At 41.0% G+C, this 27,593-nt stretch overlaps 2 protein-coding genes and 1 non-coding gene across 9 annotated transcripts in view; 1 reads left to right on the plus strand and 2 right to left on the minus strand.

Annotated features, from left to right (window-relative positions):
- Window positions 1-15,826, minus strand: part of LOC141805198 (nucleosome-remodeling factor subunit BPTF-like) — a 77,072-nt gene extending 61,246 nt beyond the window's left edge. For all 7 annotated transcript variants that reach the window (XM_074690090.1, XM_074690081.1, XM_074690099.1 and 4 more), the window contains exons 1-5: window positions 15,023-15,826; window positions 11,860-12,682; window positions 5,126-5,177; window positions 4,837-5,005; window positions 2,248-2,502 (exon numbers count right to left, since the gene is read on the minus strand). In XM_074690090.1, coding sequence (XP_074546191.1) covers window positions 2,248-2,502; window positions 4,837-5,005; window positions 5,126-5,177; window positions 11,860-12,682; window positions 15,023-15,596 — 1,873 coding nt within the window. In that variant the 5' untranslated portion in view covers window positions 15,597-15,826. The remainder of the gene's footprint in view (window positions 1-2,247; window positions 2,503-4,836; window positions 5,006-5,125; window positions 5,178-11,859; window positions 12,683-15,022) is intronic.
- A 1,013-nt stretch (window positions 15,827-16,839) lies between these two features.
- On the plus strand, window positions 16,840-16,921 carry trnas-aga (transfer RNA serine (anticodon AGA)). Its single transcript has one exon. It is a non-coding gene; the product is annotated as a tRNA-Ser (tRNA).
- nol11 (nucleolar protein 11) lies at window positions 16,876-27,372 on the minus strand. Its single transcript, XM_074690112.1, has 18 exons — window positions 27,143-27,372; window positions 26,693-26,806; window positions 25,266-25,322; window positions 24,921-25,069; window positions 24,654-24,711; window positions 24,417-24,558; window positions 23,992-24,198; window positions 23,741-23,817; window positions 23,233-23,356; window positions 23,032-23,123; window positions 22,146-22,211; window positions 20,106-20,290; window positions 19,870-19,995; window positions 19,230-19,460; window positions 19,062-19,140; window positions 18,878-18,970; window positions 17,940-18,047; window positions 16,876-17,823 (listed from the first exon to the last, which is right to left on the minus strand). Exons 1-18 carry the CDS (start codon window positions 27,287-27,289, stop codon window positions 17,707-17,709), a joined length of 2,172 nt encoding a protein of 723 aa, XP_074546213.1. The 5' UTR covers window positions 27,290-27,372; the 3' UTR covers window positions 16,876-17,706.
- Between the last annotated feature and the right edge of the window lie 221 nt (window positions 27,373-27,593).

Raw genomic sequence — 27,593 nt, forward strand, 5'->3', positions numbered from 1 at the left:
ACGATCCGCGTTCATACGACTCCAGGAGGACAAGTCACTTCTTCTGTTCTTTCTTTTTCTGCCGTTTTGTTGTGTGAGACGGTCGGCAATCCAACCATAACGCGCATTACCGCCAACTACTGGCTCAACTGGAAATGTGGCTGAGCGCGGAGCCTTCACCTGAAACTGCGAGTGCGCATGCGGTGACGTCAGCGTTTCACCCTGAGACGCTCCGCTCTGTGTTTACACGAAGCTGGATGGAGGAGCGGATTCAGATCTTTCCACTCTGGGGAGCGTTTTCAAAAGTTTGCGTTTTCACTGTAAACGCAACGTGGTCTCGTCTAAACGGAAGGCCAAAACGCAACAAAATGTTTGCGGAATCGACCGTTTTCGGCGTCGTGTAAACGGGGCCTGAGGCATATCGGCATTGGCCTTTTTAATCCGAAAGCTGATAAGAAAATAATTTAAAATTGTGTGTTGTATTCTGCTGCAGCCGCTCCACTGTCTGCAGTCACTACTCAGTCCCCAGCACTGTCCCACCCACAGTACCATCTGATTGGTTACAAGTAGAGCCATGGCTTGGGAAACAGCCAATCAGCAGTACAGTTATTACAGTTATTGCAGTTACATTGAAATTTTGGAAAACTTTATTTACTGTAGAAAACTTTAGCTATTTATATTTTCAGTTTTCATTGAACTTTATAAAACATGTTGCTGAGCCTGGGAGCTGTTTAATAAACTCATGCTTAAAGGTGTTTAAATGAAGTTAAGTGTTGGAGTTTGTATTGATCAAAATTTTTACACCAATATTTTCACTTTCACTGCAAATTAAGATTGGCTATAAATATCGGTTATTGGCCTCCTTTACTACCCAGTGTTGCCAACTTAGTGACTTTGTCGCTATTTGTAGCGACTTTCCGGACCCCCCAGCGGGAAAATTAGAGAAAAGCGACAAGCGACAAATTTAGCGACTTTTTGGCGGTCGGAGGCTCCAAGATCGCAGGAGAAAAAAAAAAAAAAGCGCCGTTTTCTTTCTTTCCCCGTTCATGCATGGCCAGCTGTACACTACACTAGGACAGCTCAGTTGACAGGTAGGCAGCCACAGGTTTGGCACTTCTAGCTACTTTTGGGCTGGCCTTTAGCTACGTCCGATGCTGAGAAGTTGGTAACACTGTTACTACCAATAATCGGCATCAGCCCGGAAAAATCCATATCGGTCTATCTCTAGTTAGCACACGGGCCAAAAAATTGAGAAAAAGTCAACTGTGTTAGCATCACAAAATTTAATGTTGTAGAAACAGGCTTGTCCTGCCAACCATGTTACCATGTGTTGTCAACATGTGATTTTTGTGCAATAATTCTTTAAATTTTGTCTGAACTGTGATATAAATGATGAGGGAAATTTCTAGGGAGCATAGTCTTGCATAGAAATGTTGTGTAACTCTAAATTAAGTATAATCTGGATTTATGTTCAAGAAATATTCACAACTTTTGTCCATAACACAGTTGACAAACTAAAGCACCATTTTTTATTACTCAGGTATTAAAGAATTCATTAGAGCTTAAGCTTGCCAATTAATGAATTTAGTGTTTTTCCAGGTGTACCATTTGCAATCAAATAGAATATAAAACAAAAAAGCATATATTTTTCACTTTTTTCGCATACCTGAAATGTTCCCCTAATTATAGAATCACTCTATTGCTATTCCTTTGGGTGTGTAAGATGCTTGACTCTGATTGGTTGAAACTCCTTAACAACAATTAAAAGACTTGAGAGCTGAATGAGGACAGTTAAATGTTATAACAATCAAATAAGAATCCACCATTGTTTAACGCTACATGCTGTTGAATCCTTGGGGAAATATTTTTTAAAAAACTATGTTCATAAATCATTTTAAATCAATCAAATAATGTTTTAGTAAATGTGTTTTTAGGGATGCAAAAGGAGCCCTCTCTGTTCCAACACTCTTCAGTTTGACAAGTCATAACTCTGTTAAACGTGCAGCACTTCTTAGACTTTAATCACTGTGTGCGTCGTAGGCACCAAACTTCTACTTGAGCCTTGAACAAAAGAGATGAGCATCTCTAAATGGTCTGAGAGAGAAATAACCGCAGCATTGATTCACTAATCGTTAACTCATTGTGATGAAGCTTCCTCCGTCCAGAGACTCACAAAGAGCAGCAGCTTTTCAGCTAGCTCTCCTGTTTCTTAAATTGTTTTAATCATTGCAAAACACAAACGCCAACTTTAACCTTCAGTTTCTTTACCTCCAGTTTTGATGTCATCGCTCCTCTCATCCCAGGTCTCTTCTTTTATCTCCTCTTCCTCCTCCTTTGTCAGCGCTTTGCCCTCCTCCTGCTGCACCTCCTCATCCTTCAGCTTGGCCTCTTCGTCCTCCCGCTCCACGCCGAGCTCTTTCTTCTCTTTCTCGAGACGGGCTTTCGCTGCCTCCTCGGCAGCCCGTCTCTTCACCTCCTCCAGCTCCTCTTCCTTCTTGGCCCTCAATCGCTCCAGGATCTCCTCTGGATGGAGGAGAAGCGATAACAGTTGTAAGCAAACAAAAACTGGGAGGTTAAGCTTATTAAAACAGGTCTTAATGCAATCAATATTCTACTTGAGAAAGAAAATATGAACATGATCGTTAGATTTTGTTTGGGCTTTCTATAACTTGTGTCTTCCCTCCCCTATTTTTTTGCAATGCGAGAGCTCTGCTAAGTAAGATAAAGGAGCTAGCAGGACTAGCCAGGAGTGAAGTGGGGCTTGGGAAATGCAGTATAGTGCAACGCATCAAGATAGTGCCAACCTCATTTAGGGATGGGTATCGAATTAATAAAATAATAAAAACTTAAAGTTAAAAAAAAAATAAAAATAAAAGATAAATAAATAATAATTCAAAAAAGTGACAGAGGGAGAGAAAGAGGGGAAGATGAAAATGACAACATCACATCAGGTGGAAAAAAGAAAGGGTACTAAGAGAGATAAAAGAATAAAAACATTTAACGACCAAGCAATGATTAAAAACAAAAGAATTTTTAAAAAAGAGGATAAAACAAGTGGAAATAAAGGTCAAACTAAATTGAGTTAGTAGAAATTAAAATCAAAGAGGTGAGATTACATAAAAGCAAGTCTGTCAAAGTGAGTTTTAAGAAAAAAAATAAAATTAGGCCCTTTTATAGGCATTGGCTGAGCTCTGACTGTAGTAGGGAGTGCCCATTCACGTAAAATCAATCAGTTTCAAGTTTGGGTATCTAAATGGACATAAACACAGCATTGCAAGATCATATGTCGAGAAATGAATATGTTAAGATTGAAAAACTCTGAGATTTCATATCAAACAAATGAATATATATTACCACATTAACAAACACAAAAGTACAGAAAATTGGCACCATTGAGTGTTGATACCTACTGCCAGGAACTGGGCATTGTTAGCGTACTATTTTAATGTAAAAAGTACCCGTCCCTAACCTCATTGTCACCATCAGTGGCTTCCAGAAGGTCTAGGATGACCAGATCTGCTGCTCAGACACTGAATTGTTAGCTGCCCAAGGAGATCCCGTATATTGACATCCCAACTCTGCAAATCTAACAACTGTGGGCTATAGCTACAGCTAGGGATGGGTACCGAATGAGGTACTTTTAAAGGTACAGACCAAATTCTGTCAAAAGTATTGTGCACAGATTCACAAAAAATTTAAAAGATACCATGTTCAGGTACCTAAATGCATCCTTGTGACTGTGATGGAGTGAAAGAGCAGGCAATTTTCCATGCTGGACATGAACACAACACTGCAAGTTTATATATTAAAGAATCAATATGTAAAATTGAAAAATTACATTTGATTATGAAATTAGTTGATATTTCTACCATATAAACACAAAAAGTACCAAAAATTGGTACCATTGAGTACCAATACCAATGACCAGGTTCCAAATGTGAAAAGTACCCATCCCTAGCTATAGCCCAACTGCAGACAGCACCAGTGTTGCCAACTCCTCAGTAAGAAAAGTAGCCTTAAGCTTTCCCAGAAGTCATGAAAAGTTGTTGAATGACATCATCCCCTAATTTGCAGAAGTAGCCATTTGCCCACTGTAGGAAAGAGGAATACCATAGTGTCAAAGAAAGAAGAGTAAGATCAATATGTGCTTTTACATTAGAGTTTCAAAACTCCAGAAAAGCTGTTTTCTTTGTTGAATAAAAGTCACTAGGGGGTTTGTAAAGTGGCTAAATATAGAGACAAAGTCCCTCAGTTTGCAACACCTGTGATTGTATTTGCACTCTCTATTCTTATTCTTAATTTACTGTGTGAAAGGGCCACTGTAACAACTGAATTTCCCATGGGGATCAATAATGATAGGCTAACACTAATGAGAGGCTGCTGAGCTAGCTGTTAGGACAAACTCAAGCACAAAGAGGCGTAGACGAGGCAAAGGAGTCAAACTAACGCAGTCTGTTTGAAAAGGTTTAACAAAAGCTGCATTCTTTAAAGTGGTGTGTATTACTTCACTCCTGTTTTATCCATTTCCCAATGTTTGCCAGCACTCAAACTGTCTGCTCAAGAGCAAAAGAGCGTGCAGAGAATTGTTGGTCACCCCACATACAGATAGGATGTGTTTGGTGCTAAAGGGAAACTCATGCTCTGGATAGTGGCCAGGCTGGGACCAGAGTAAGGTTACATAATCGCTGGGTTGATTCCTACAGCCCCGGCCATTTATGACTGGATGGCATTCATGGGCATCAGAGGAGAGCAGGCAGAGGAGAGGAGGACAAAAAATGATCAGAGCTTCATGAAAGCCTTCTGCCCCAGCCAGACAGGACTGAACTTATTAAAGAGAGAATAAAAAAGTGCTTTCACCATTGGCGGCTGTGAGGTAACACTTGTTGCTGCCACGGGCCTTGTTGGTTAGATCCTCATTGATGTCCATGTGAGCATGCACCTCGTCCCGTATCTCTTCCAGCGCTGCATACAGGTCAGCCTCCCAGTACTCCTTATCCATACAGTCTATGAGCTCAGCAAGCTGAACCTGCACAGACACAGAGTGTAAGACAAAATAATCTCAGTGTGCCGACAGCTTCTCCTCGGAGTGAAACTACTGTAATTTATGAGGGATTACACAAGTGCACTGAAAAATGGAGGCATTTACCTTGGTGCTGTAGTACCAGATGGCTTTGTCATCCTGCTCGCCATCCTCCTCACTGTAGGGGAGACATGAAAGAGGAGAGAGGAGGAGAATAAATCAGGAGGCACAGCAGAGAGGGGGAGGACAAGCAGGAAACACCAAGAGGGAACCAAAAGATAGTTAAATTTGCCTCCAACATGACGATTAGTTGACAAATTTCTCTGATGAATTTGTTACCACAGACCTGAAGGATCATTAAAACAAAACTTTGTGTTTGATAGATTATTTCTTTTATTATTATCTCTTTGTTATAAATTAGCTACTCATCAATAAGTGAATGCAGAGATGAAGCCTGTATGGTCACACAAATCAGACACATACACAAGTTCCATACTCAGAAAGTTTGACATATGATGCCATGGCAACAGCAGAGGTTAAAAGTGTTTTCAATGAATCATTATTTCTGTTTTAGTTTTGAAAAAGTGTTTCTAAATTCAGCTCCTCCAGAAGAAAACAACTGACTTTGCTGTACCTTTGAAAAGGAAATGGACTGCACTAATGGAGCAGTTTTTAGTGTCTTAAGACCAGGGGTGAGTATTGGCAAGAATGTCACGATAAAATAATGTCACGATATTGTGATATATTGTGATATTCTACACAGTTGACTATTTGATTGAAAACAATTTTTCTACTTCTTTTTAATAAAAATATCAGTATTAGGGTTGAAATATTGATATTGTATCACAGGCCAAAGTATTGTGATATTGCCGTATCAATATTTTTTCACACCTCTACTGACAATCACTCAAACAGGATGTATCAACACTCAGCAGTCACTTTAATTACACATTTATTTAGAGATGCATGATATTGGCATGTTATCAGTATTGGCTTTTAAAATATCAGATATTGACCAAGACACCAAATTCCCCGGATAAAATAAACCAATACAATAATGGGCTGCTTCTTACTTGATGAGATTGCACATCACCTTTCAGTTACACATCGTTTGTAGCTCATAATATTGTGCAGTGTAGATGGAGACCACCTATTTATTTATGTTCTGACTACAGACTAAAGCAACATCCACTTTCAATTTTTGTTGGAACAGTGCAGATTGAGAATTCCCATATTTGGCTCCTGGTTTAAAGTGGACATATCATGCTTGTTTCTCCTTTTCACTATGCCAGACTAGGATGCCTGTAAAGCATTTCTGCCCTCAGTACAAGTCATTTAGTTCCTTCATTGCCCCACAATAGCGTTCTCAATATCCTCATTTTAGGCCATTCTGAAGATCTCGTTGAAACGCTCCGTTTGGAGAATGACCTCCAGTAACCTCGCAACATCACAGCCCTTTGTGCTCTGATTGGTCAGTTCTATCAGAGGGGCAGAGGGGGTAGAGCCAGGGGGCGGTTTTTGCAGCTTGGCAGTATTTACAAAATCGCCATATTGAATGGAGCAGACCGAGCGAGTTTGCTGTTTGCCAAAACTTCACCCTAAGGCATTGATAGCACTAATAAAATGGCAGAGTGTAGGATACGGAGGAAGAAAATCCACCTGGACACAGATCATCTCAGGACGCTTCAGTGTGGTGAGTCAAAGCGGTACTGTAACATGTAGAGTTTATACGTGGAAATATAGGCAGACTTCACCAATAAACTATTTCTATAACAGGGCTCCATCCTGCTCCTTCACTTTTCTCTGTCTGTTTTATCCATCATGCTGAAAGTGTAGTCTAAAGATCACATCTACCGTCAGTTCCTCACTATGTTATTACCGCCGCATTAGTGTGGTCCAGGTTCACAGTGCATGTCAGAACAAGCATGCAAATATCACAGTCTCACAAGTATTACGACGTCTGCTAAAACTACAGTGTTTTCACTGCTAATTCACCATGTAAAGCCGAGCTGCTCAGCAGAGCAGAGTCCCTGCATCCAGCACTCAGACAAGTCAGCCAGAGCTAGTAGGGAGCTGTATTTATACTCGGCTCTTGGTGGGTGTATCCCTTGGTGGCGGTTGTGTGACTAACTGACATCACAGAGGAGGAGTTGCTTTATCAGATTACTCCAATAAAAAGAAAGGATCCTCGTGTCGTCACAAAGGTCGAAATCTCACGGCCAAATGTCAATGACCTATTTTCAGAGGCATCAAATCTCGTTCTAGGATATCAGAAAAAATACAGTATCTCATTTTTTAAAATTCAGGGGGTGAAAGGTCTTGTTTTCAGCTTAATTATTTTATATGTAAGTATTAAATCACGGATCAGCATGATATGTCCCCTTTAAGTTAAGTTTGAATCTAAGCAGAAGTCTGTTAGGTAGCTGACATATTTTGGCACATTTACTGTCAAAGAGTAAAACATTTTAATTCTGGGATTCACTGCTGTACAGCTGCATTTCTCACATGTTTACTGACTGCCATTTGTGAAATTGGCCAAATTTGCCCTGGTTGTAGATAATGTTTTGGGTTTTCTTAGAGACAGCATCATCCAAGTTTTAAGTAGAATTTATCTTTTGGTATTTTTTGTGTTTGAAAGCAATTGTCATAAATAAAAAGTATAGTTTCCAGTATATATATTTCTTATTTTGCAAGATAAATGAATATCACGTAACAAATGTGGTAAGAGTATGCACCATGATGCAATACACTACTTCCAATATAGAAGAGAGTTGATCATCTCAGCAATTATGTGAGCAGAAAAAATACATTGTTAATGATACCGGTTAAAAGGAACAAAATGTTTTTCTCTCTTCTATTTTCCAGTTTTGGTGAGTTTGAGTGAGTTATAGCCCCAGTTTTCCTGTTCAGAGATAGTTGGTGCGCATGAGTCTGAGTAAGGCGGCGAGCAGTAACATTTGAGCAAGTCTTCAAGTTTTTGTTTGTTGGGAATAGTCTGGAATTGACTTTTTTTTCAATGTTGTTTTTTCATGTCTATTGCAAAGGGGCGCTGCGTAGCTAGCAGCTCCTAGTTTCATCCCATTTCTGTGCTTCCTCATGTGTGTTTTCTTATATGTCTTGAAAGGGATGTAACTAAAATGAAATTTCCCCTCGGGAATCAATGAAGTATTCTGATTCTGGTCTTCTGCAGACTTTGGTTGTACAGTCTGTACGTCCTCCTCTGACCACTAACATTAACATGTCCTTGGACAACTATCTCTGTTTTTTCCTCTCGGATCATTCTCTGTAAACTCCAAAGATGGTTGTGTGTGAAAATCCCAACAACTACACCACATTCAAAGTCTCTTAAACCAGCTTTCTTCTCCGTTCTGTTGCTCTCTTTGTAGTTCAGCAGCTCGTCTTTCATAGTCTGCGTAACTTTATGGATTCAGCTACTGCCATGTGATTGGCTGATTAGATATCTGTGTTAACGAGCAGTTGAACCCAATCAAGTGTCTGACTGTACAATAAAACATCGACCATGAGTTGAATTAATGCAGCGGCTAGAGTCGACGATAGGACAGCGTGGTCCATGCAGAGGGAGAACAGTGGAGTCTGTTCAGCATCCTGCACTTCAGGCACATGAGCCCTCACACACACACACACACACACACACACACCTTATTGCTGTGCACATCATTCATTGCACGTAGGCACTTACATCCACTCACACAAACTTTCCTCTGTGCACGCTACTTGTACACACACACACACACACACACACACACACACACACAGCCTCTGAAGGGAGAGTGAAGATCAGTAACGCAGCACCTGCTGGGGGCTAAACTGGAGAGAGGAAGAGGGAGAAACGCAGCCATGATGAATAATCGGGCCATCGGCTCTCTTAAATCTTGCATAGTCAAGTGATCCATGCTTCTGTATGGTTTATGAAGCAGGCCTTCTGCTGCTGCTGACCCAGCACACACACACACACACACACACACACCATCTGTGACCGCTGCGAACAAAGATATGAGACCACTACCGCTGATGGTCAGGGGGATAAATCCTGGATGGTTATTTTGAGGTTATTAACCACAATCTGCCAAACTTAACACCTCAATCACTTGTTTCTTTCTGATCAAACTGGGATTAAAATATGAAAAACAGCAGAAACAAAATGTGTGAGTGTTTACACGCCACTGCTGTTAAAACCAGGGTTGATACACAGCACATGGGATTTATTTACAGTGACTCAGGCTGAACAATATGTTCTCTTCTCAGTAAACACATCTGTAGGAGCTGGGTTTGACGCTTTTTAATCTGACACAGTAAGCTGTGGCCAAGCAGCTCCTATGATGGCGCTGTGTGTTGACGCTTTGAATATTTTTTACGTTATCAAAAAACAACGTTTCTTCATTTTTGTTGATGTCTGGTTGGAATTCGTCTCTCCAGGTACTCCGGCTTCCTCCCACAGTCTAAAAACACTCTCAACAGATTAACTTGTGTCTGTCTGTCTCTGTGATTGACTGGCTCCAGCTACTCGTGACCCTGAACACGATAAGCGGTAGAAAATGGACGGATGGTTGTAATACGGTATTCCCACCAGACAGCGGCTGTAGCACGCTGTTTATTACTGCATGACATAACTTAACTACTTAAGATGTTCAACAAGAGCCTCTTTGATGCTCAGGGATTAACCCATGAAAGCATTCTCGCTGGAGTCAAAGGCTCACAGCAAAAAGGTTTCTGGTTAGATTCCCTGGCCGGGCAGATGCTTCTTTGTGAGGAGTTTGAATTTTCTTTGGATGTTTCAGATAAAAAAAAATCAGGGGGGTCAGACAGATTGAACATGAACTATGGCTGCAATAGTAGATTAGTGTAGTTATGGGATTATCCATCTATAATTCTGGCGATAGATTCTCTGTATTTATTTATTGTTCATTTATTTGTATTGTGGACTGTTAATTAAAGATTTTCAATTCAATTCATTTCAATTTAATTGAGTCATTCTTTAAAGGGGACATATCATGCTTGTTTCTCCTTTTCACTATGCCAGACAGGGATGCCTGTAAAAGCATTTCTGCCCTCAGTACAAGTCATTTAGTTCCTTCATTGCCCCACAATAGCGTTCTCAATATCCTCATTTTAGGCCATTCTGAAGATCTCGTTGAAACGCTCCGTTTGGAGAATGACCTCCAGTAACCTCGCAACGTCACAGCCCTTTGTGCTCTGATTGGTCAGTTCTATCAGAGGGGCGGAAGGGGTAGAGCCAGGGGGCGGTTTTTGCAGCATGGCAGTATTTACAAAATCCCCACATTGAATGGAGCAGACCGAGCGAGTTTGCTGTTTGCCAAAACTTCACCGTAAGGCATTGATAGCACTAATAAAATGGCAGAGTGTAGGATACGTCCTTTTGTATTGGACCCCGAGTCAGACAATGTGTGTTTTGGCCACCCAAGAGGATAGTTTATCATATTGTAACCACCCAAAAAGGCAGCCTAGTGCCAACCAGGAGCGCACTTTGGCACATGATTCGGCTCCCGAGAGGTCACTTTTTTGCTCCCAAGAGGGGACTTCAGTGTGTGTTTTTCAACACTGCCTAGGGCTGAACGATTTTAAGAAAAGATTGAATTGCGATTTTTCTGGCAGATATTGTGATTTCAATTCGATTCACGATTTTCTTTAAATCAAGCTTTGGGATATTCACATGTCGGGCTGAATGATTTTAGGAAAAGATCTAATTTTTCTGGCAGATATTGCAATTCACGATTTTTTAATCACCAATAGTGATGATAAATAACCTGTTTTCATCAACTTCTACTCCTAAACAGAGGCTTTGTGTTGTTGACCTGCTTACCAGCACTTTTAACATATAGATTGTCTACAAATTTGTAAATCAGAATGTGTATAATACTTGACACAACAGATCCTGAGTCAGTCAGGAGCGCTGCAAAAAATGGCTGCTTTGGCGATCTCAAAATTGAATTGTCTAAAATTGTGATTCCGATCTGAAAACGATAAATTGTTCAGCCCTAGTGCCTTGGAGTCAACACTTTCTCAAAGTTTACAAAAAGAATTACTTAGAAAGTACAAATGTAGCCCAATTCTGTTGTTGTAAATACTACGTAGTACATTATTAAATAGTATCAAAATTATGCTAATCATCATTATAATAATGAGGGAGCCCTTGAAAAAAAATGTCTAACCTGAGTCCATGGTCTAAAAAAGTTTGAGAACCTTTGCTTTAGACAATCAACAAACACTGTGATGACAGTTTCATAGACAGGTGCAGCATTTCAAATTTAGTTCTGAAACAGCAAAAATCTTTGCATATGTATTTTTTATTGGACAGGTGCATCAGAAAGAGACAATTTAGTCCAAGGAAATTAAAGAAAAAATTACCGCACCCTGGCCAACTTCTAGAATAAAGAATTTATTGTGATGTTTCAGTAATAGACCTTTTTAAAGCAAATGCTTTTGCTTGCACCATCCATCCAAAATCTGAGGCCACAGAAACTATTCTGCAGAATAACTCCTCAGATTATTCAGAGCTTTTATTGTTTATTTGAGAGTTTGTTATGAGACATCCAACAGCAAGGGTACCCAAACTTTTCTGCCCCAAAACAGCAATCCTGGAGATATGCAAATTAAGCTGATCAGAAAAATAATACCACCTATGTGCACATATTGCTGTGTTTCCAATATGAGGAAAATGGATGAAACGTTCTCTGTTTGCATGGGTTTATACTAAGTTTGCCTCCTATTTTGTTTTAAATGCAAAATAAAGGATGATCTCAACGTGCAGGATCTACCAGGTTAAGCTGCTCATTCCGTCATCTCCACAGTGGCACATGATAATAACATGTTGTACTTACACTACAATGCGCCGGTTCAGGAACCAGTACTTGCGGTGGTGTCTGTCGTATCCGATCGGCAGCTGTCGAATGAAAGGTTTGCTCCTCTGCACCTCTGGGATGCAATCCGCCACGCCGGGAACTTTGTGCGCCACACACACCTCACACTGCCACTCATCCTCGGGCACTTCCTGCAAAGGCGGCTTTACGCACTCAAGGTGGTAAACAGCCGAACATGTCTCACAGCACAGAAGGTCACCAAGGCGATGGCACACTCTGCAGTGGTCGTCATAGGCAACCACACCTTCTGACATGAGCTCCTCCCGGGCGATGTTGGTCGCCAGGAACTGGTCCACCAAAAACTGGAGCACTTTGATTTTGCTCTCCAAAGGTTCGTACGGGTAATCCTCACCCTCTTGGAAAGGCAGAATGTGTCTGTACTCCGGGTCGCTCTCACAGTATGCTCGCACCACTTCAGGCCAGGTCATACCGTCCACAAAATACAAAGTGGAGTTGACAGAGTCCTTCACGTCGGTGGGACCGAACGTGGTGTTGGAAGTGTCCTCCTCTCTGAGAATAGCTTTGAGCAGGGAGATGTGGGTCTCTGCCAGCAGCGTGCACTGCTCCTGGCTGGCCAACGCGGCACAGAAATCCTCAAAGCGAAACGGGGAGAGCCGCAGAACCGTGCCAAAGTTGCGGAGGACTTCATACACGGCAGACACATTGAGGAGCTGCGAGGGAGGAACCAGGAGGTCCTCGGAGGATTTGGGAAGGTCAAGGGGAGGAATGTCTTTTGCCTCAAAAATGGGAGAGCGCGGTCGGATGGCTCTGCTTCTTCTCCTGCCTGTGAGGGGAGATAATAAAATAAGAGAAGGGATGGGAAAGGAGGCAAACAAAACAAAAACAGAAAAAAAATGTTTCACCTTATAAACATTGAGACTACAACAGAGCTTCAAATTCAGGTTTTATTCAAGCCCTGCAGATTATTCCTCAGCTAAATCTTATTTTTAACATCACTCTCAACTTAATACCTTAAAGGTAGAAGCACCCTTGATCCCTCTTGGGCTGAAATCTGCCAATTCTGCATTAATACAGCACTTGCAGCTATTGTGCATCCTTTACAAGGAATCCCAAGGTGCCTCCGTTTCTCCTCCTGCCCTACATCTCGAGGCTTTCAACGGTTTTCTCAGCAAAAATATACAACAACAAAATGCTGCTGTGTTTCTTGACACTGAAAAACACTCATTCACGATCAATATGTGGAGAATCACGAGCACACAATATTGCCAGTGGGGGGATTTTTTCACCATGCACACACCTTTCTGTTTAATAAATGTGAACAAGCGATTCACAAGCTTGTTAACTAGTGTCTTACACATGCAAAGGTACGTTTAATCTATTTCTATCTGTCCCTGTGTGCTGTGATTGAGTGTGGAATTAACCTTCATATGTCATAAATGAGTCAGCACAGCAATTTGATTCAGCGTTATAACCATTAGAATATTATTGCAGTGAATATAAAGCTGCAATTTGCAGAGGGAGGCGAGGCAGTTAAAGCCCAAATGTCATAAAGCTTCATTAGTGCTGTAACGCTGCCGTCCATGGCATAAACTTTTCACGAAGTTAAGACGCGAATAATGCCTGAATTTTTCCCAAAGACCATGGAAAACACATGTTTATTTTCTGTTTAAAACCTTATACTTATTTTTGTATTCTTTACAAGCAATCTAACTTTTTTTCTTTTGATATTTTGAAATAAAGACATTTTTCCAGGCTTGTTTAGTGAATGTGGCTCATAATAAGTCTACTACGACAACACATTACAATAATTTGACTGCAGTTTTTGCAGTGCAAAATAAAACATGAAATGTGAAGCACCAACTGTAGAGTTTATGTATTTTTAATTGGGGTTTGGTGTCACTATAGGGCTACTTGTGTATGTGTAATGAGGAAACAGTGACAGAAGTTTGGGGCTGACTGCATCGAGGACGTTATTCAACTTAAAGAAAAAACTGCATAAATATGTACGTATGCAAGTCCGTCTGTCGCAGCACAAATTACTTTTATATCTTGTGATCTTGTGACCCCTCACACGCTGCTGCATAAATGTTTCCATGTTTCTTTGTAAGAATATTTTGAGTATATGAAGTCTAATCCACATGAACTGTTATACAGAAACTATTACACTGTGTTTTTTGAAATAATTTATGTTTCAAAGAAACATGAATCCAACTAGCGAAAGCAAATTTCCAGCTCTAAAAAATAATTATTTTGAATAAAAGAAAATATATTTTAAGTACTTTTACTATGACTAGTTTATCAATTTCACTTTTTAAGAGAAAAAAAAAATGACCAATTTGTCAATTAGCTTTTTCCATTCCCAGTTATATGAACCTGACCATCAATGGGTGGGCGCGTGACGAGTCTAATTTACACACCTGATCACGCAGGAGTGGTAACTATAGCAACGGTGCTCCACACAGTATTGAAATGTTTGCAACAAATGAAAAAAGAGCGCCTGTCTTCAAAATAAAAGTATGGAAAATAATTCATTAAGCTAAATTATGAAAGTTAAATATGTTCTCTGTAGCACAGTTTGGTAAGTGAAATAGACAAAATAAAAAGTGTGACCAAAAGCTGAATTTAATAAATATTTGGCGGTCAAAGCTTTACTTTTAGTCAGCCAGCTTAAGAATAAAAGTAAAAAGTCACGTTTCTAAAGAAGGCCTTTTGAGAGAAAAATTAAAAAGTACGTGTTTTGATGAAGTTTTGTTTACATGAACATAACGTGATTTTACACGTTCAAGTTCAGAATGAATGAAATCAACACAAGGTGTCAAACAGCCCATACAGTCTGTTCAATGGGAATAAAAACATATACGCAGAGTGGACTATGAAAAAAAGACGTACTCGAAAGCACTAATGAATACTAAGTTTGAAATTGACAACAAAAAATGTGCTGATACAACAAAAGTCTAACACATGAGAGCGGGATTGAAGCGTGGAGCAGCTCAGCAAGCCAGCGGCGAGCCGAGCACACGGTAAACAAAGGCCTGTTTCTGAGTGCAAGCTCCATTTTGAACAATGCGGCTTGGTTTTTCTACTGAGCTAAAAATACAATACACACTTTAAGTAATTCAACCCTGCTCTCATAATATGCATGCATGTTTGCAAACCAACGTACCTGGAGTGCTACCGAGCGTGCTGTGGCTCTTAAAACTACTCTCGGTACAGTAGCTGGCATCATCATCCTCTGGTAGTTCCTCCAGATAGTCAGAGTCGTTTCCAAAGGCCTCCTCTTCTTCAAGATCCGACGAATGGTTTTCGTTCATGAGTTCGTCTTCCTCTGACCTGTAGCTTATGTTATCATCCTCCTCGTCGCTGTTGTCGTCGTAGACCACCTTAGTTTGAGGCCGCCTCACTCCGCCTCTACTGCCGCGGCCGCCTCTCGACCCCCTGCCTCTCCCTCTGCCTCCTCTGCCCCGCGATGCCACGGCCGCCGCCGCGCTAGAGGATCCAACTTTCCTGCGGCCCCGGGACGAATGAAAGTTCTCCCGACCGGAGATTTCTGTATCTACTTCTGTAGAACCAGTGCCGATTAGTCCAATACTTCCTCCCCTTCCCCGACCCCGTCCTCTGCCTCTTCCCCGTCCACGCATCCCTCTGCTCCTGCCGCCCCGAGAGCCGCGGACTGGCCCGGGTGAACCTTCCCGCATCACAGCAGCTTGTTTGGGCGGCCTTCCTCTTCTCCCCCTCATTGTAGGAGAGAGTCTCTTCTGTTCCGCTTCAATCTCGGTGCTGGATTGAGCTCCTCACACCGGAGAAAAGTGGGGGGAGGAAGAGCCAACAGTTCTGGTGGCGGTTCCCAAATACTCCCCACCAAGCCCCGGTCTCAATTTCAGTGTGGAAAGCTCAAACTGAATGGCCGGTGTCCCGCTCTGGGTCGCCTGCAGACGCCATTTTTCTTCTCAGCTCTCCCTCCGTTGAAAACACAGCAGGCCCCACAGATACGTCAAGCTACTCGCAACCATTAGCATATGTACCGGAAGTCAGGGAACCTGTCCTAAAAAATAAAAGAAGCGTATAACCATTAAAATTAATTAAAGTCTTCTAAAAGACGCATACAAGCACCATACACAAATAGACACATTTATATCGTATACTCTTAAAAATTTAAAAATAAAAAATTAAATCGTCGACAAAAGTCACCATTAATGAATTCACTGTACCTAAACAGAAGTGCTGATTCCAACCGTTAACTTGACAAGCAGCAAGTCTGAGTGGATGTGGAGTCACGTGACTCACTATTCTACAACAGACGCAATTGCCGTGCTAGTTCATAAAATTAGATATCCATGCAAAGTCTTTCCGCCAATGGTACTTCATTAGCATTTCCAGCATCTTGTGAACAATTTGTATTGCACGTGTGTCGAGTGCATTAAGTTTAACACCGTGGCTCGTTTTCGGGCCTGTCGCCATCGTCGTCACAGCAAAGCAAAGAAGAGAAGATAAGCATACAGTACGTCCTACATTGGGCTCTAAGGAACATGCACCTGAACAAGTCGACATAAAAGTTAGCAGCGCACATATTTGGTACTTGTACTGAAAAGCCTGAGGAGGAATCTCGTATTCGTGATACATCTTTTAAAGAACGTGTGAAGAATTACTTTTAATGCTTTATTCCAAAGCATGCTGCCTTAGTTTTCAGTAATAAAAACCAGGGCACCACAAATCATGGTGATGCAGTCGCTTGTAAACACTTACACTTGATTTTACCACCGAAATACATTGTTAGTCTTTACAATCTGTTTTTGCTTAATGTGTGTGCTAGATGCTAATGTGTGCACTTGATAGGCAGCGTTTACAGACAAAGTGAAGAGTAGCTGAAATAGCTTTTAATCGAAATATATCAAGGAAACTGACGTTTTACCTTTACTTATACGTAATAATTGATAAAATTTGACGATTTTTTTTGTGACGCCATGAGTATATAGACTCACAGTTGTCGTGGCCGAGTGGTTAAGGCGATGGACTAGAAATCCATTGGGGTCTCCCCGCGCAGGTTCGAATCCTGCCGACAACGTACTTTTCGATTTTCGGTCTTCGTTGTAGCAGCGATAAATATTTGCTAACCGATACAACTGTTATTACACGATAATTAATCCAGCGATTCTACCGTAGTCAGTCCATCTCTTCTTTTCCTTCACCAACCTTGCAAAGTTGAGTTTGCTCTTATAAATTCAATCAAAATAATGAGTTTTTGATTTGAGAATAGCACTACAGTTACACAATATCTTTATGCAGCAGTGTGAGTAGTATACAAATGCACCTGTGGTTGTTTTTTTTGCAGTCATTTGGTAACAGCTGGCAGAAATCACGCATAACTAAAAACCATGTCTCTAAATTTAGTAATTAATGTGTATTTGTATTCACAAAAGCCCCACTGGGTAAGCAATACAAAATCACAGCTGACATATTTACATATAAATCTTTGCGTTAAACAAAAAAAATAGCAGTTTACCGTTACATGCAGGTGTTTTTAATCCATATTTCACAACAATAATGATGATTAACTGTCAAACCATCTTTGAACACACCTGATTTGTTCATATATCCACAGTTTAAATAACTTTAAATTATGGTTCAACAACCTCCTAAATTTCATTATTGTGTATAAAACATGAGAAATCCTTCTGATCCACATCAATCTGCTGAACCTGATGTTCTGATGGGAACCATCTGTGCCAAAATGCACCTGATGTCAAACCACATTGGACATGCACACCATTTCAAAACCACCACAGGTGAAAAGTTTGGGAAAAGACAGACACTCAGTGGTTTATTAAAAGTATACAAACTGTACATATTTTAAAACAGCTCAATAACTTCAATGGAGTATTGTCCAATCTCTGCTTTCTTCCCTTTCATCTTATTGAGCTCCTGCAGGCTGCCTTCAATCTTCCCAAGCTCGGACACCAGTTTCACCTGAGGAAAAAATATTGCATTCGTTAAGCATCTTGGTGGTCAAATATGAATTAAGTTTTAAATGTTGTGTTTTATTCCCAGGAAAAAGATGAACAAAAAGAGACTGTGTTTATTACCTGAGACCTAACAAAGCGGTGGAGGTTCATTAGTAAGCCTTTAGCCTCTGAAGTCATCACGAGCACTGTGAAATGAGCATCCAATAGCAAGCAGACCCAATCCATGACCTACAAATCAATGCAAAGGAAAACAAACATGTCATTAAAGAGGGGGTATTCTGCTTTCCAATATTTAAAACATGGATTTTAATTAACACTGCTGAGTGTTCAGACTAAAAGAGTGCAGGTTTTCAAACAGCGACATATTTGTGTGCAGTAGAAATCACTGAATCTTTTTGTAAACTAAAAAAACTAGCATGAGCTCTTCAAAACACTTCCTAAAATTATGAGGTCATCACATAAGGATCTCTGAACAGGTTCACAACACATAGGAGGCATGGGCCTCAAACACCAAGGTCTGCCCATAGCTAATCCCATGACAGACAGGCTTCCAGATGACTGGCCAGTCAGAGAGAAAGGGGGTTTGTTTAGGGGGCATTCTTAAAGAGACAGCAGCTAATAAGAAGTGTTTCCGACAGAGGCAAAAATGAGTGTTTTCTAAAACAAAATTTGATGTAAATCTACAACAGGGGTACAAGAGTGACAGTATTTACGCAAAAATAACACAATACCCCCTCTTTAATTTCAAAAAGCATGGTACTTCTGTTGCGAAGTAAAATAAAAATGAAGTCTTATTTCGAAGAGAGTTTCTACAGAAGTTTTACCGTGATGTTGTTATATATTACGTCTGTATGCACTGTCACAGCTTATTTTAAACTGTTAACAGTGCTGATGTAAATATATACCCTCCATCTCTGGACTTGACAAATGCTCGCACAAAAATAATCTACCTGCAAGTATGAAGTGTCACCTGATACGCCCCTGAGCTGCAGAAAGTAAGTACACCCATATGTCAAGTGAAGCCAACCTTAATGAGCCAGTGAGACATTGCTACAGACCTGAGACAGATTTGGAGATCTCAATCCGTGCATCTGTGGAAAATCCTCCTGGGAATATTTTAGGTAAAGGAACTGCAAGTACCGGAGGAAGAGCTGATGGATGAGAAAGTAACGAAAAAAAAAAGTGAACACAGTATCTCAAAAGAGTTTCTGAAGTGAAGTGAAGGAAAGAAAAGTTACTCACAACAACATCTGGAGAGGAAAGATCTTTTAGATGTGGGAGAAGGAAAGTGTCGGTGTACGCCGTCTGCAGTACCTCATTTCTACGCAGCTTGAGTTAAGAGCTCATACTTCATCAGACATGTGACAAACTTCATGATATAAATTCATTGTGTGCGCACTGGGAGGATACAGTAGGACTGCTTTGTGTAACCCTACAGGACAGATTTCTTCAGGTGGAGTTGACTTCTCCTTCTTGTCCTTGTCTCTGGTGTTTACAGCCTCTTCTGTGCGCTCCTCGTCACCAGAGGTAGGGCTGAAACCGTTCTGCAGACCTGTCGGGCCATGCTGCCCGATTAGGGTTTCCATAAAAGAGATGCTGACGGGCTCCAGGCTCACCTTCTCTGCATCGACGTCTGGCATACTGCAGGATAAAACAAAAGAAATAGTTATATTTGTTTAGTATTCAGACGGGTTAAGTAGCTGACTCTGATTGGTCATACAAAGCTAAAAATCATCCCATCAGTCTGTAAAGAGCAGACTGTTTTCATTAAAGAGGGGCTATTGTGCTTTTAAAGGCTTTATTCTGTCCCTCTGATGCCTTCATAGTAGCTTTACAGCTCAATAAAATCTATTTTTCTCACAGTGATGTTTCAGAAAACCCCTGTTTCAGCCTCTCTCTGAAACTTTTTGTTTTGGCTCCTGTCTCTTTAAGGCTCCCCACTCCAAAAACCCCCTTCCTCTGATTGGCCAGCCCCAGAAATCTCAATCTAACCCTTCTAAATGACACACCAACAGAAAGTGGTCTGTAGCATCATAGTGCCTTGTTTTACCTGATGAAAGCCTTCAGACAGGCACAGGTGACAGCTTCTGGGATGTCAGGGAAGAACTGCAAGCACAGCTGACACAGAAAGTAGTCCTTCTTCTCCAGAGCCAGGAGCACAAGATCCGGACACACACTGATGGAGGGGGAGAAGTTAGAGAGTCATTTTACACAGAAGATACTGCGTGCACTAGTGAGCTAGTTTGTGAAATATTCAACCTTCCTCCTTAGCCAAACTGTACAAACCTGTGGCAGAGGGATCGTGTGTGCACCAGCTGTGCCAGGGTGCTCGAGGTGTAAAAAGTCGTCTCAGCCAGACTCCGGGACACAAGGGATGATGCCAGCTGACCCACTGAGGGCTGCAGCTCCTGGAGGTCTGATCTGGACAGGAGTCCATCCACCTCTTTCTGTACCTCTTCCACTGTACCTGTCTGTATAACCAAATTTAGATGAAGCGCAAAAATATCATTTCATTTCAGCCTCTAGTTAACACGGAAACAGCATTTTGACCAACCTAAAATGCAAACTTCTGAAAACGACCTCCCGATCTTTGGATTTATCTGAAACCCTGCTGCTACCATTGTCGTGTTAACAGTAAGGCTGTGTCCGAAATGGCATACTAACATACTACATACTACATGGTCGTTGTGTATATACTGTATACTACATACTGTAAGTATGATTAGAGTGCCAAACGTTTACACTGTAGTACACTACTCGGTTTCCCATGATGCATTTCAAAACCTCCAACGACAAAAATTGGAAGCACACATAGGTTTATGGAAGCACACCAGGCTATCAAATATCTCAGTTGATTCGCCACATTGGAAAGTTTTAAGAACATTTTAGGCGAGAAAGTCATCACGTAGAATACCAAAATGTGGTCATTTGGGCCACAAAACGCACGGATACAAATTTAATTTCGACATTTCAGACATTCTGTTAAGAGCGCCAATATGCTATCGAAGAAACTTCCGGTCCGCTCCAAAACAAGAGCCGAATTTACAAAAGCGTTAAAGAACTTAAAGGAGATAAACGGGTGCTTTTATTTTGAACACGGGAAGTTCGCTAGTGGATGATTTTTAGCTAACACCGGTCTCAGGACGAATCCATCTCTCTTCAAAAATTAAAAAATGTTTACTGCTCGCAGACACCGAAGATGATCCGTCCGTCGCCTCAGGCACTTTATTTCTTTGTTGTTACCTTTAGGTTTCCATGTAGAGCTAAGTCCATTTTAGTTGCTTCTCATCTTGTCACCTCATTCTGTATTTACGTTTATAAATACGGGGCTCGCAATGCATTATGGGGCGTGTCAGTGCAACTAGTATGCCCACCTCCCATACTTAAAATTTTTACCGATATAGTATACATCCGGGTATTTCTCGCGCACACAATCTTACATACTATACACACGCGCACACAATACATACTATTTTTGACGTCACACTTAGTATGAGTAGTACATTAGTATGCCATTTCGGACACAGCCTTTGTCAGCGTTTTCAGTGGAAATGCTGACATCATGTGTCACTTCGGGCATTCAGTGCAGGTATGACAGTACCGTTGTTAGGATTGTTGCAGACTACCGTGTTGTGCTGGTGCTGCTCAACCTGCTGAATTTCTTGCAACAAAATGTGCATCTGTTGCTCCACTTTTGCACTTAGCATTCACCAATACACCAGATGATCGTCCCATAGGGTTGGGTACCTTTCACATCTGAAATGATACGGTACCGATGCCCAGTACCTGGCAATCGGTATCGGTACTCAACGGTACCAATTTTCGGTACTTTTTTGGTGTCTATGTGGTAAAAAATGTCAATTTGTTTAATAATAAAATGTATATATTTTTACAACTTAACAAATTTATTCTTCAATATATAACATTGAAATGCTGTGATCATGTCCAGCATGGAAAATCACCTATTCTTCCACGCCCTCACAGTCACAAGAATGTGTTTAGGTACCTAAACATGGTACCTTTTGAATCTACATGAATCAATACCCGGTACTTTTGTCATAACTCGGTTGGTACCTAAAAAAGTACCTAATTCTTTACCCATCCCTATCGTCTCATGTCTACTTCAGTGGAGATCTACCAAAAGCTGCTACTGGACAAGACAGTTAAAGCACCAACTACAGGCCTGGCATGCTTACTACAACGTTTTCTGTCCCTTGGCGTTTTTGTGTTTTGGAGTGAAAAGTTGACATGTAAATGGACACTTATTTTAACCACAGTTAAAAATAAAAGACTTTCATCATTCATCTCAGAAAAACAAAGCTTTACCTTGATGAGCTCCAGAACTTGGTCAATTGTTAAAGTAGGTGTTGATTGAGTTCTTCGGGTTGTTCTCTGTTCAGATAAAAGGGAAAAAACGACTATTTAGACAGAAGTAAAACATTTTAGGTGCGAAGAAATACAGAAACAAACCTATTTGAGCTTTTGGTTCTACTTTCAGATTTTTGGATGATTAACTTGACTATGCAGATATCTTCATATGTCACTTATAAACTAGAAAAGCCTCCACCAAGCATATCATGATTGTGACGCAACACTTTAGTCCTACTTTAATGTTATACTCCCTTTCAGCAGACTGTCTGCTACAATTTGGTGTTAGTTGCAGGTTTGTACGATAATTTGTTACCTGACAGTGTTAAAAATTATGATGACGAGTCTTAGTATCCAGAATATTGCCAGGATCTGGATCATACTTTTACATCTGTCAGAAATTATGGTGACCTTGTCTTTTATTGTTTTGCAAAGCAATCCGACCATTTATGGTGGAGTTATATACGCATATGGTGAAAATGGCCCTGTCTCACAATGATAAAGAATCCTTTAAAAAAAGTCCTGGATCCAGACGGTGATCTGGATCACCTTCAAAATTTAATCACTTCTTCCTTATTCCATTTTGAACATTTCCTGAAAATTTGATCAAGATCTGTTTGTTAGTTTTTAAGTTATGTTGTTCACAGACAAACAAACTTTCCCAAAAACATAACCTCCTTGGTGAAGGTAATAATCACATTATTTCAATAGAACTGGAAAAATAAAACTTAAAATAGAGAAAAGTGGCTGAATTGAAATTGTTTTACTTGTTTAGTGTTGGCCTTACTAAGTAGAATTTAAGCATCAGTCTTTTTTTCCCATCATTAAAAATTATGGGACACACCGTTTTCCTGGTCTCTACAGGTCTGGAGGGCTGTGCTTTCTCTTCGTGCAGAAGCTCGTTCCACGATGGTACAGAAGTTGGAGCTCTGGACTCTGTAACAGAGAAGAAAAAAAGTTATTATAAGAGAACATGGAAAATTGTGAAACATAATCATAAGCCTTTATATCCCTAAATGTTGAATTACTACAACATTCAACTCACCTTCACTTCTGGCCTGCTTCAGTTTTCCCAGCGCGGAGGCCAGGGCAGATTTGGGGCACTCGTATGGAATAACTGAGAGGGTTTTTCCATGTGGAATGAATAACTTGTTGGAAAAACTCCAAAGCTGAATCAGAAAAAAAGAAAACAACAGAATCCAACATGACCACAGGATGTAAGTTACTGCAGAAACCACATCGAGGGGTGAAATGCATCAATGTAAAGATTGTAAACTGCTGTAAAGTTGTGAGGAGGGACAACAGGCCCTGTCACAGTGGAGGGCAGACATTATGCTCTACCAAAGTCATACAGTCCTCCTTCAGCACCCAGCAGCTGGGAGGACAGGGAACCTTGGCCTGCAGTAATAACACAGAGAGGAGCCTGAGTGGGCGGGGGGTGAGGGGTGTCATTAAACTCTTTGTGCCTTGTATCAACCATTTTATTTACATTGCTTCATGTCATTAACTGTGTCAGCCTGTATCTCTGGTCCTAAGTAAGACGCATGTCCTACCTGTCCGTAGATTTTACCCGCAATCTCTTTTCCTGCCTGAAGAGTCTGAAAATTGGTATTCCAGATGCAGAGAAAGTCTGGCAAAGAGAAACACAAGCACATTCTCATTAGACCAGAAGTTAACAGTCAGTTAACTGAAAAAAAAAAAGGTTTAATAAAAAACGTGTACCCTTGTTTCCTTACTTTCTCATAAACAGTTTATCAAAAATTGTCCTTTTTTAAGTTGTTTACACCCGAGTGTCGATCTTTACCTTTACCAGCTCCTGCAGATGGATGTGGAACCCCTACGACGGCTACGTGGGCTTCATCCAGGACTAAGGCTGATGCTGCCTCCAGCAGGCCCTCACCGACCGGGAGCGTGAGCAGCAGATTACGGGGCAGCGGGAGAGCCTGGCTTCCCTCTTCCGCTCCGAGACCTCGCAAGGGGACCATGCTCTGGTACACTTGACCGTTAGGATCTGTGTGGCAGGAAAACAACACGGCACAAAGAAGAAAAATAAAAGATTAGAAAGGGAATCAACAGTTAATAAAAACCATCTTCTCTCTTTTTAAAAACACCCCCATGTGGCCAGAAGCAGTCATGCTTAGAAGCGGCAAAACATCCATCACTGACTGAGACAGTCTGTGCCGTCAAACACTGACACTAAATATATGTTGACAGGAAATTAGGGCTTACAGAGGTAAACTAGGCGGATGTGTTTGCCACTTTGGGATGCAGAGAAGCTGAGCGGAGACAGGCCAGGCTCTTCTCTCTCGAATCGGTACCTCTGCAGGGTGTTAGGATTCAGTCTTTGCAGGTAAAGGAAATTACTCCCTTTCTGTGGAAGGATATTAAAACCATTTAGATCTTTCATCAAAAAAAGAATCAGCTTCATCATTATCAGTATCGGTCACATCGTTACAGTAAAATTACCTGTTCAGTTGTGAAGATAATAAACTGCTGTGACTCAGCTACTATGTAAGTGCTCCACCTAAAGACCAACAAACAAGAAACAAAACATTAGCAAACAACGAAAGACAGACACATGTTTTAAAAATCATGTTTCCTTCAACTATTTAATGCTGCAATCTACCATATCGTACGTAAAAATTCCAGACAACATGTTTGAGATATAAACAAAAGGTTAAAAAAAAGGGCTGGCAGGAGTACTTTACATATTGAAGAAACAACGATGATTACCTTATGGTCTCCTCTTGTGGAAGAATCTCCTCTATGGGCTGCTGTGGAGCAGAAAGGAGCGAGTCCAAGACTCTTACAGCTCCTTTCTGAAACAAGACCACAGGCTCACCTCCAGATGCAGAGTGAACCCTCCACACGTCTGATGACACCTGCAGACAAAATATACAAGAACGAGAGAAAAGGGACATGAACGAAAGAGTGTTGCAATTTTTCAGAGATTTTCTCGCTCAGCATTGACTTGAAGAGAAATTTAAAAATTGAAAAAGACTATCCCAAAACATTGTTGTCTAATAAGTCATGTCTCATCCGTGCCACTTTACATTCCAGTACAGGGTTCACACTTACTGTAGCTTTGAAGGTCTTATCCAAGACTAAGTCTTCTGCTTTCCATATTCTGACCACCTTTGAAACAAAATAGATTGATTTCAGATTAGAAAATATCTTAGCTGTAACTGCACATTGCACAATGAAATCTGAATGCAAAAATCTTGTCAGTGCAAGTAGATATTAAAAAAAGACTGTAGAATAATAATAAGTAAAGAGTAGCATACACCATACAGCATCTAGACTTATTGCACGGTCCCTACTTCCTACACCACTGGATTCAGGTTAAACACTATTTTGCGTTCAGTACAGGTACTGCTCTCAGATAAAAATAGTTTTTTCTCAATTCGTCTGTCCTTGTTTTTATCATTTTGAATCTTCTTCCAAAGTGCAGCAGCTCAAACAGGTGATGCCCAGAGTGTGGCCAGCCCCTGAGGATGTTTCCGGTGTTGTGCCAAGGTAGCTTAGCTACCCCCCCAGGATTCCTACCCCCTCCACAGAGACGCGCCTGCGCTGGGTGATGACTGCGGCGGATACAGCAACAAATTAGAAGGTGTCTACGCTCACAAACCATTGCAACAGATGTGTGTGGAATTATAGCATTATATGGATTTAAGGGCTTGCCTGCGCTCCCACGGCGTCTGCACCACAAAAGTAAATTTGGAGCATGCTTGCACACACTAACTACTCCGGATGCATATAAAATATGGGTTTAATGATTTCTCATGTTAATATTGGCCTGCCATGTTTTCTACCCCCCTCATATTAGCCCAGTTTGTGTCCTACACAAATGCTATAGTTCCATATGTGTCTGTCACCGTGGTTTGTGAGTGGAGACAGGTCCCAATTTGTCGTTGTATTCGCCGCAGTGGTAACCCAGTGCAGGTGCGCCTCTGCGGAGGGGGTAGGAATCCTGGCGGGGGTAGCTACCTTGGCACAACACCAGGTCTTATTCAGGCATCGTGAACTGTAAGTTCATCCAGGGGAGGGGGAGGGCAGCCAATGAGTTTTTTGGCAGTGGTGATGGAGCATCTTTCTTTGTGTTGCCATACCAGTGGCAGCACATTTTCAGTGGAGCAGAGGTAGAATGACACAAGCACTTTTTCTTTAAGGTGTTTTTTTACTGATTATGTTGTACTACTGTGAAACATTACTGCAAAGATAAGGTCACATACAGAGGAATATCTAGGTTAAATCCATGACAAATTATTATGAATGAGTTTATTTACAATGGCAACATAAAGGATAAGAATAAATCCTTGCCAGAAAAATACAAAATAGTGACACATCATGTTAGTTTTCCAGTTAACACAATGTGAATCAGAGTTTAAGTCTCTATTTAATCCAACAGTCCATCACGATGTGTGTTGTACAGGGGATATTTTCCATAAAGATCGGTGTGACAATATATAACAACATACAGAGTACAGTGATGACAGGAAACCTACCTTACTGTCGGTCACTCCAATATACTCCTTTGTCTTTGGGTTGTAGACTGCTGGACAGGTCAGAGTCTGTCCTTGTTTCACTGTCCAGCTGCTCAGTGGCTTCTGGTCAGAAACCTGTCAGAAACACACGGACATAAATATGACGACCAATGAATAACAGATATATACAGAAATACAAAGTTGTATGGATGTGTTATTTCACATGCAGCCACTGTTAGCTAACATTTGTCCGTTTTAGTTTACTGGCAACAGATCCTCTAATCTTAGTCTCACTTTCGTATTTTTTTAACTAAAATTATAAAATAAGTTTCAAATCCAGCAGTAGTGTCTGTCTTATGCTGTCTGTCCTTCTTCCCCGTGTAACTGATGCTACGGAGATGCCAACACGAGTTGCACAGCTCAGCTGGCCCAGGCTAGCAGATCCTAGCCCAAACTAGCTTAAAACGGTACCTTATATAGCGTGACAGATCCAGCCGAGTCGGTTCGGATGACATGGTCGCTGTCTCTCTCCTCTTCGACCCCTTTGACTCCCGAGTTTGACTGGTTTTGAGCTGGAACAAGCTCGCACAACGTGCATCCCTCATACAGCGCCGCCATGCTGGACGAGAAGAACGCAGCTGGGTTGGTCTCGCGAGAAAATACGTGAGTTCATCAACGTTCACAGAAGCAGGGAAGAAGTGAGAGCGCCTACTGCTGCACGGATCCGGTTCACACAAATTTATGAAAATCCACCTCTAGGACTCATATTTCAACACAAAACCTTGCTTTTAATTGCGGTGCATATAAAAATAAATAAATAAATAAATAATGGTTATATTTTTTTCGGGTATTTTACCGGAATTCAGGCAAATTTTACAGCTGAAGGTATAGATAATTTTCTGTTGATATAATAAATTAATGA

Source organism: Halichoeres trimaculatus, unplaced genomic scaffold, assembly GCF_033239565.1.
Source record: "Halichoeres trimaculatus isolate MK-OKI-2021-1 unplaced genomic scaffold, fHalTri1.1 fHalTri1_scaffold_2, whole genome shotgun sequence".
Classification (NCBI taxonomy): domain Eukaryota; kingdom Metazoa; phylum Chordata; class Actinopteri; order Labriformes; family Labridae; genus Halichoeres; species Halichoeres trimaculatus.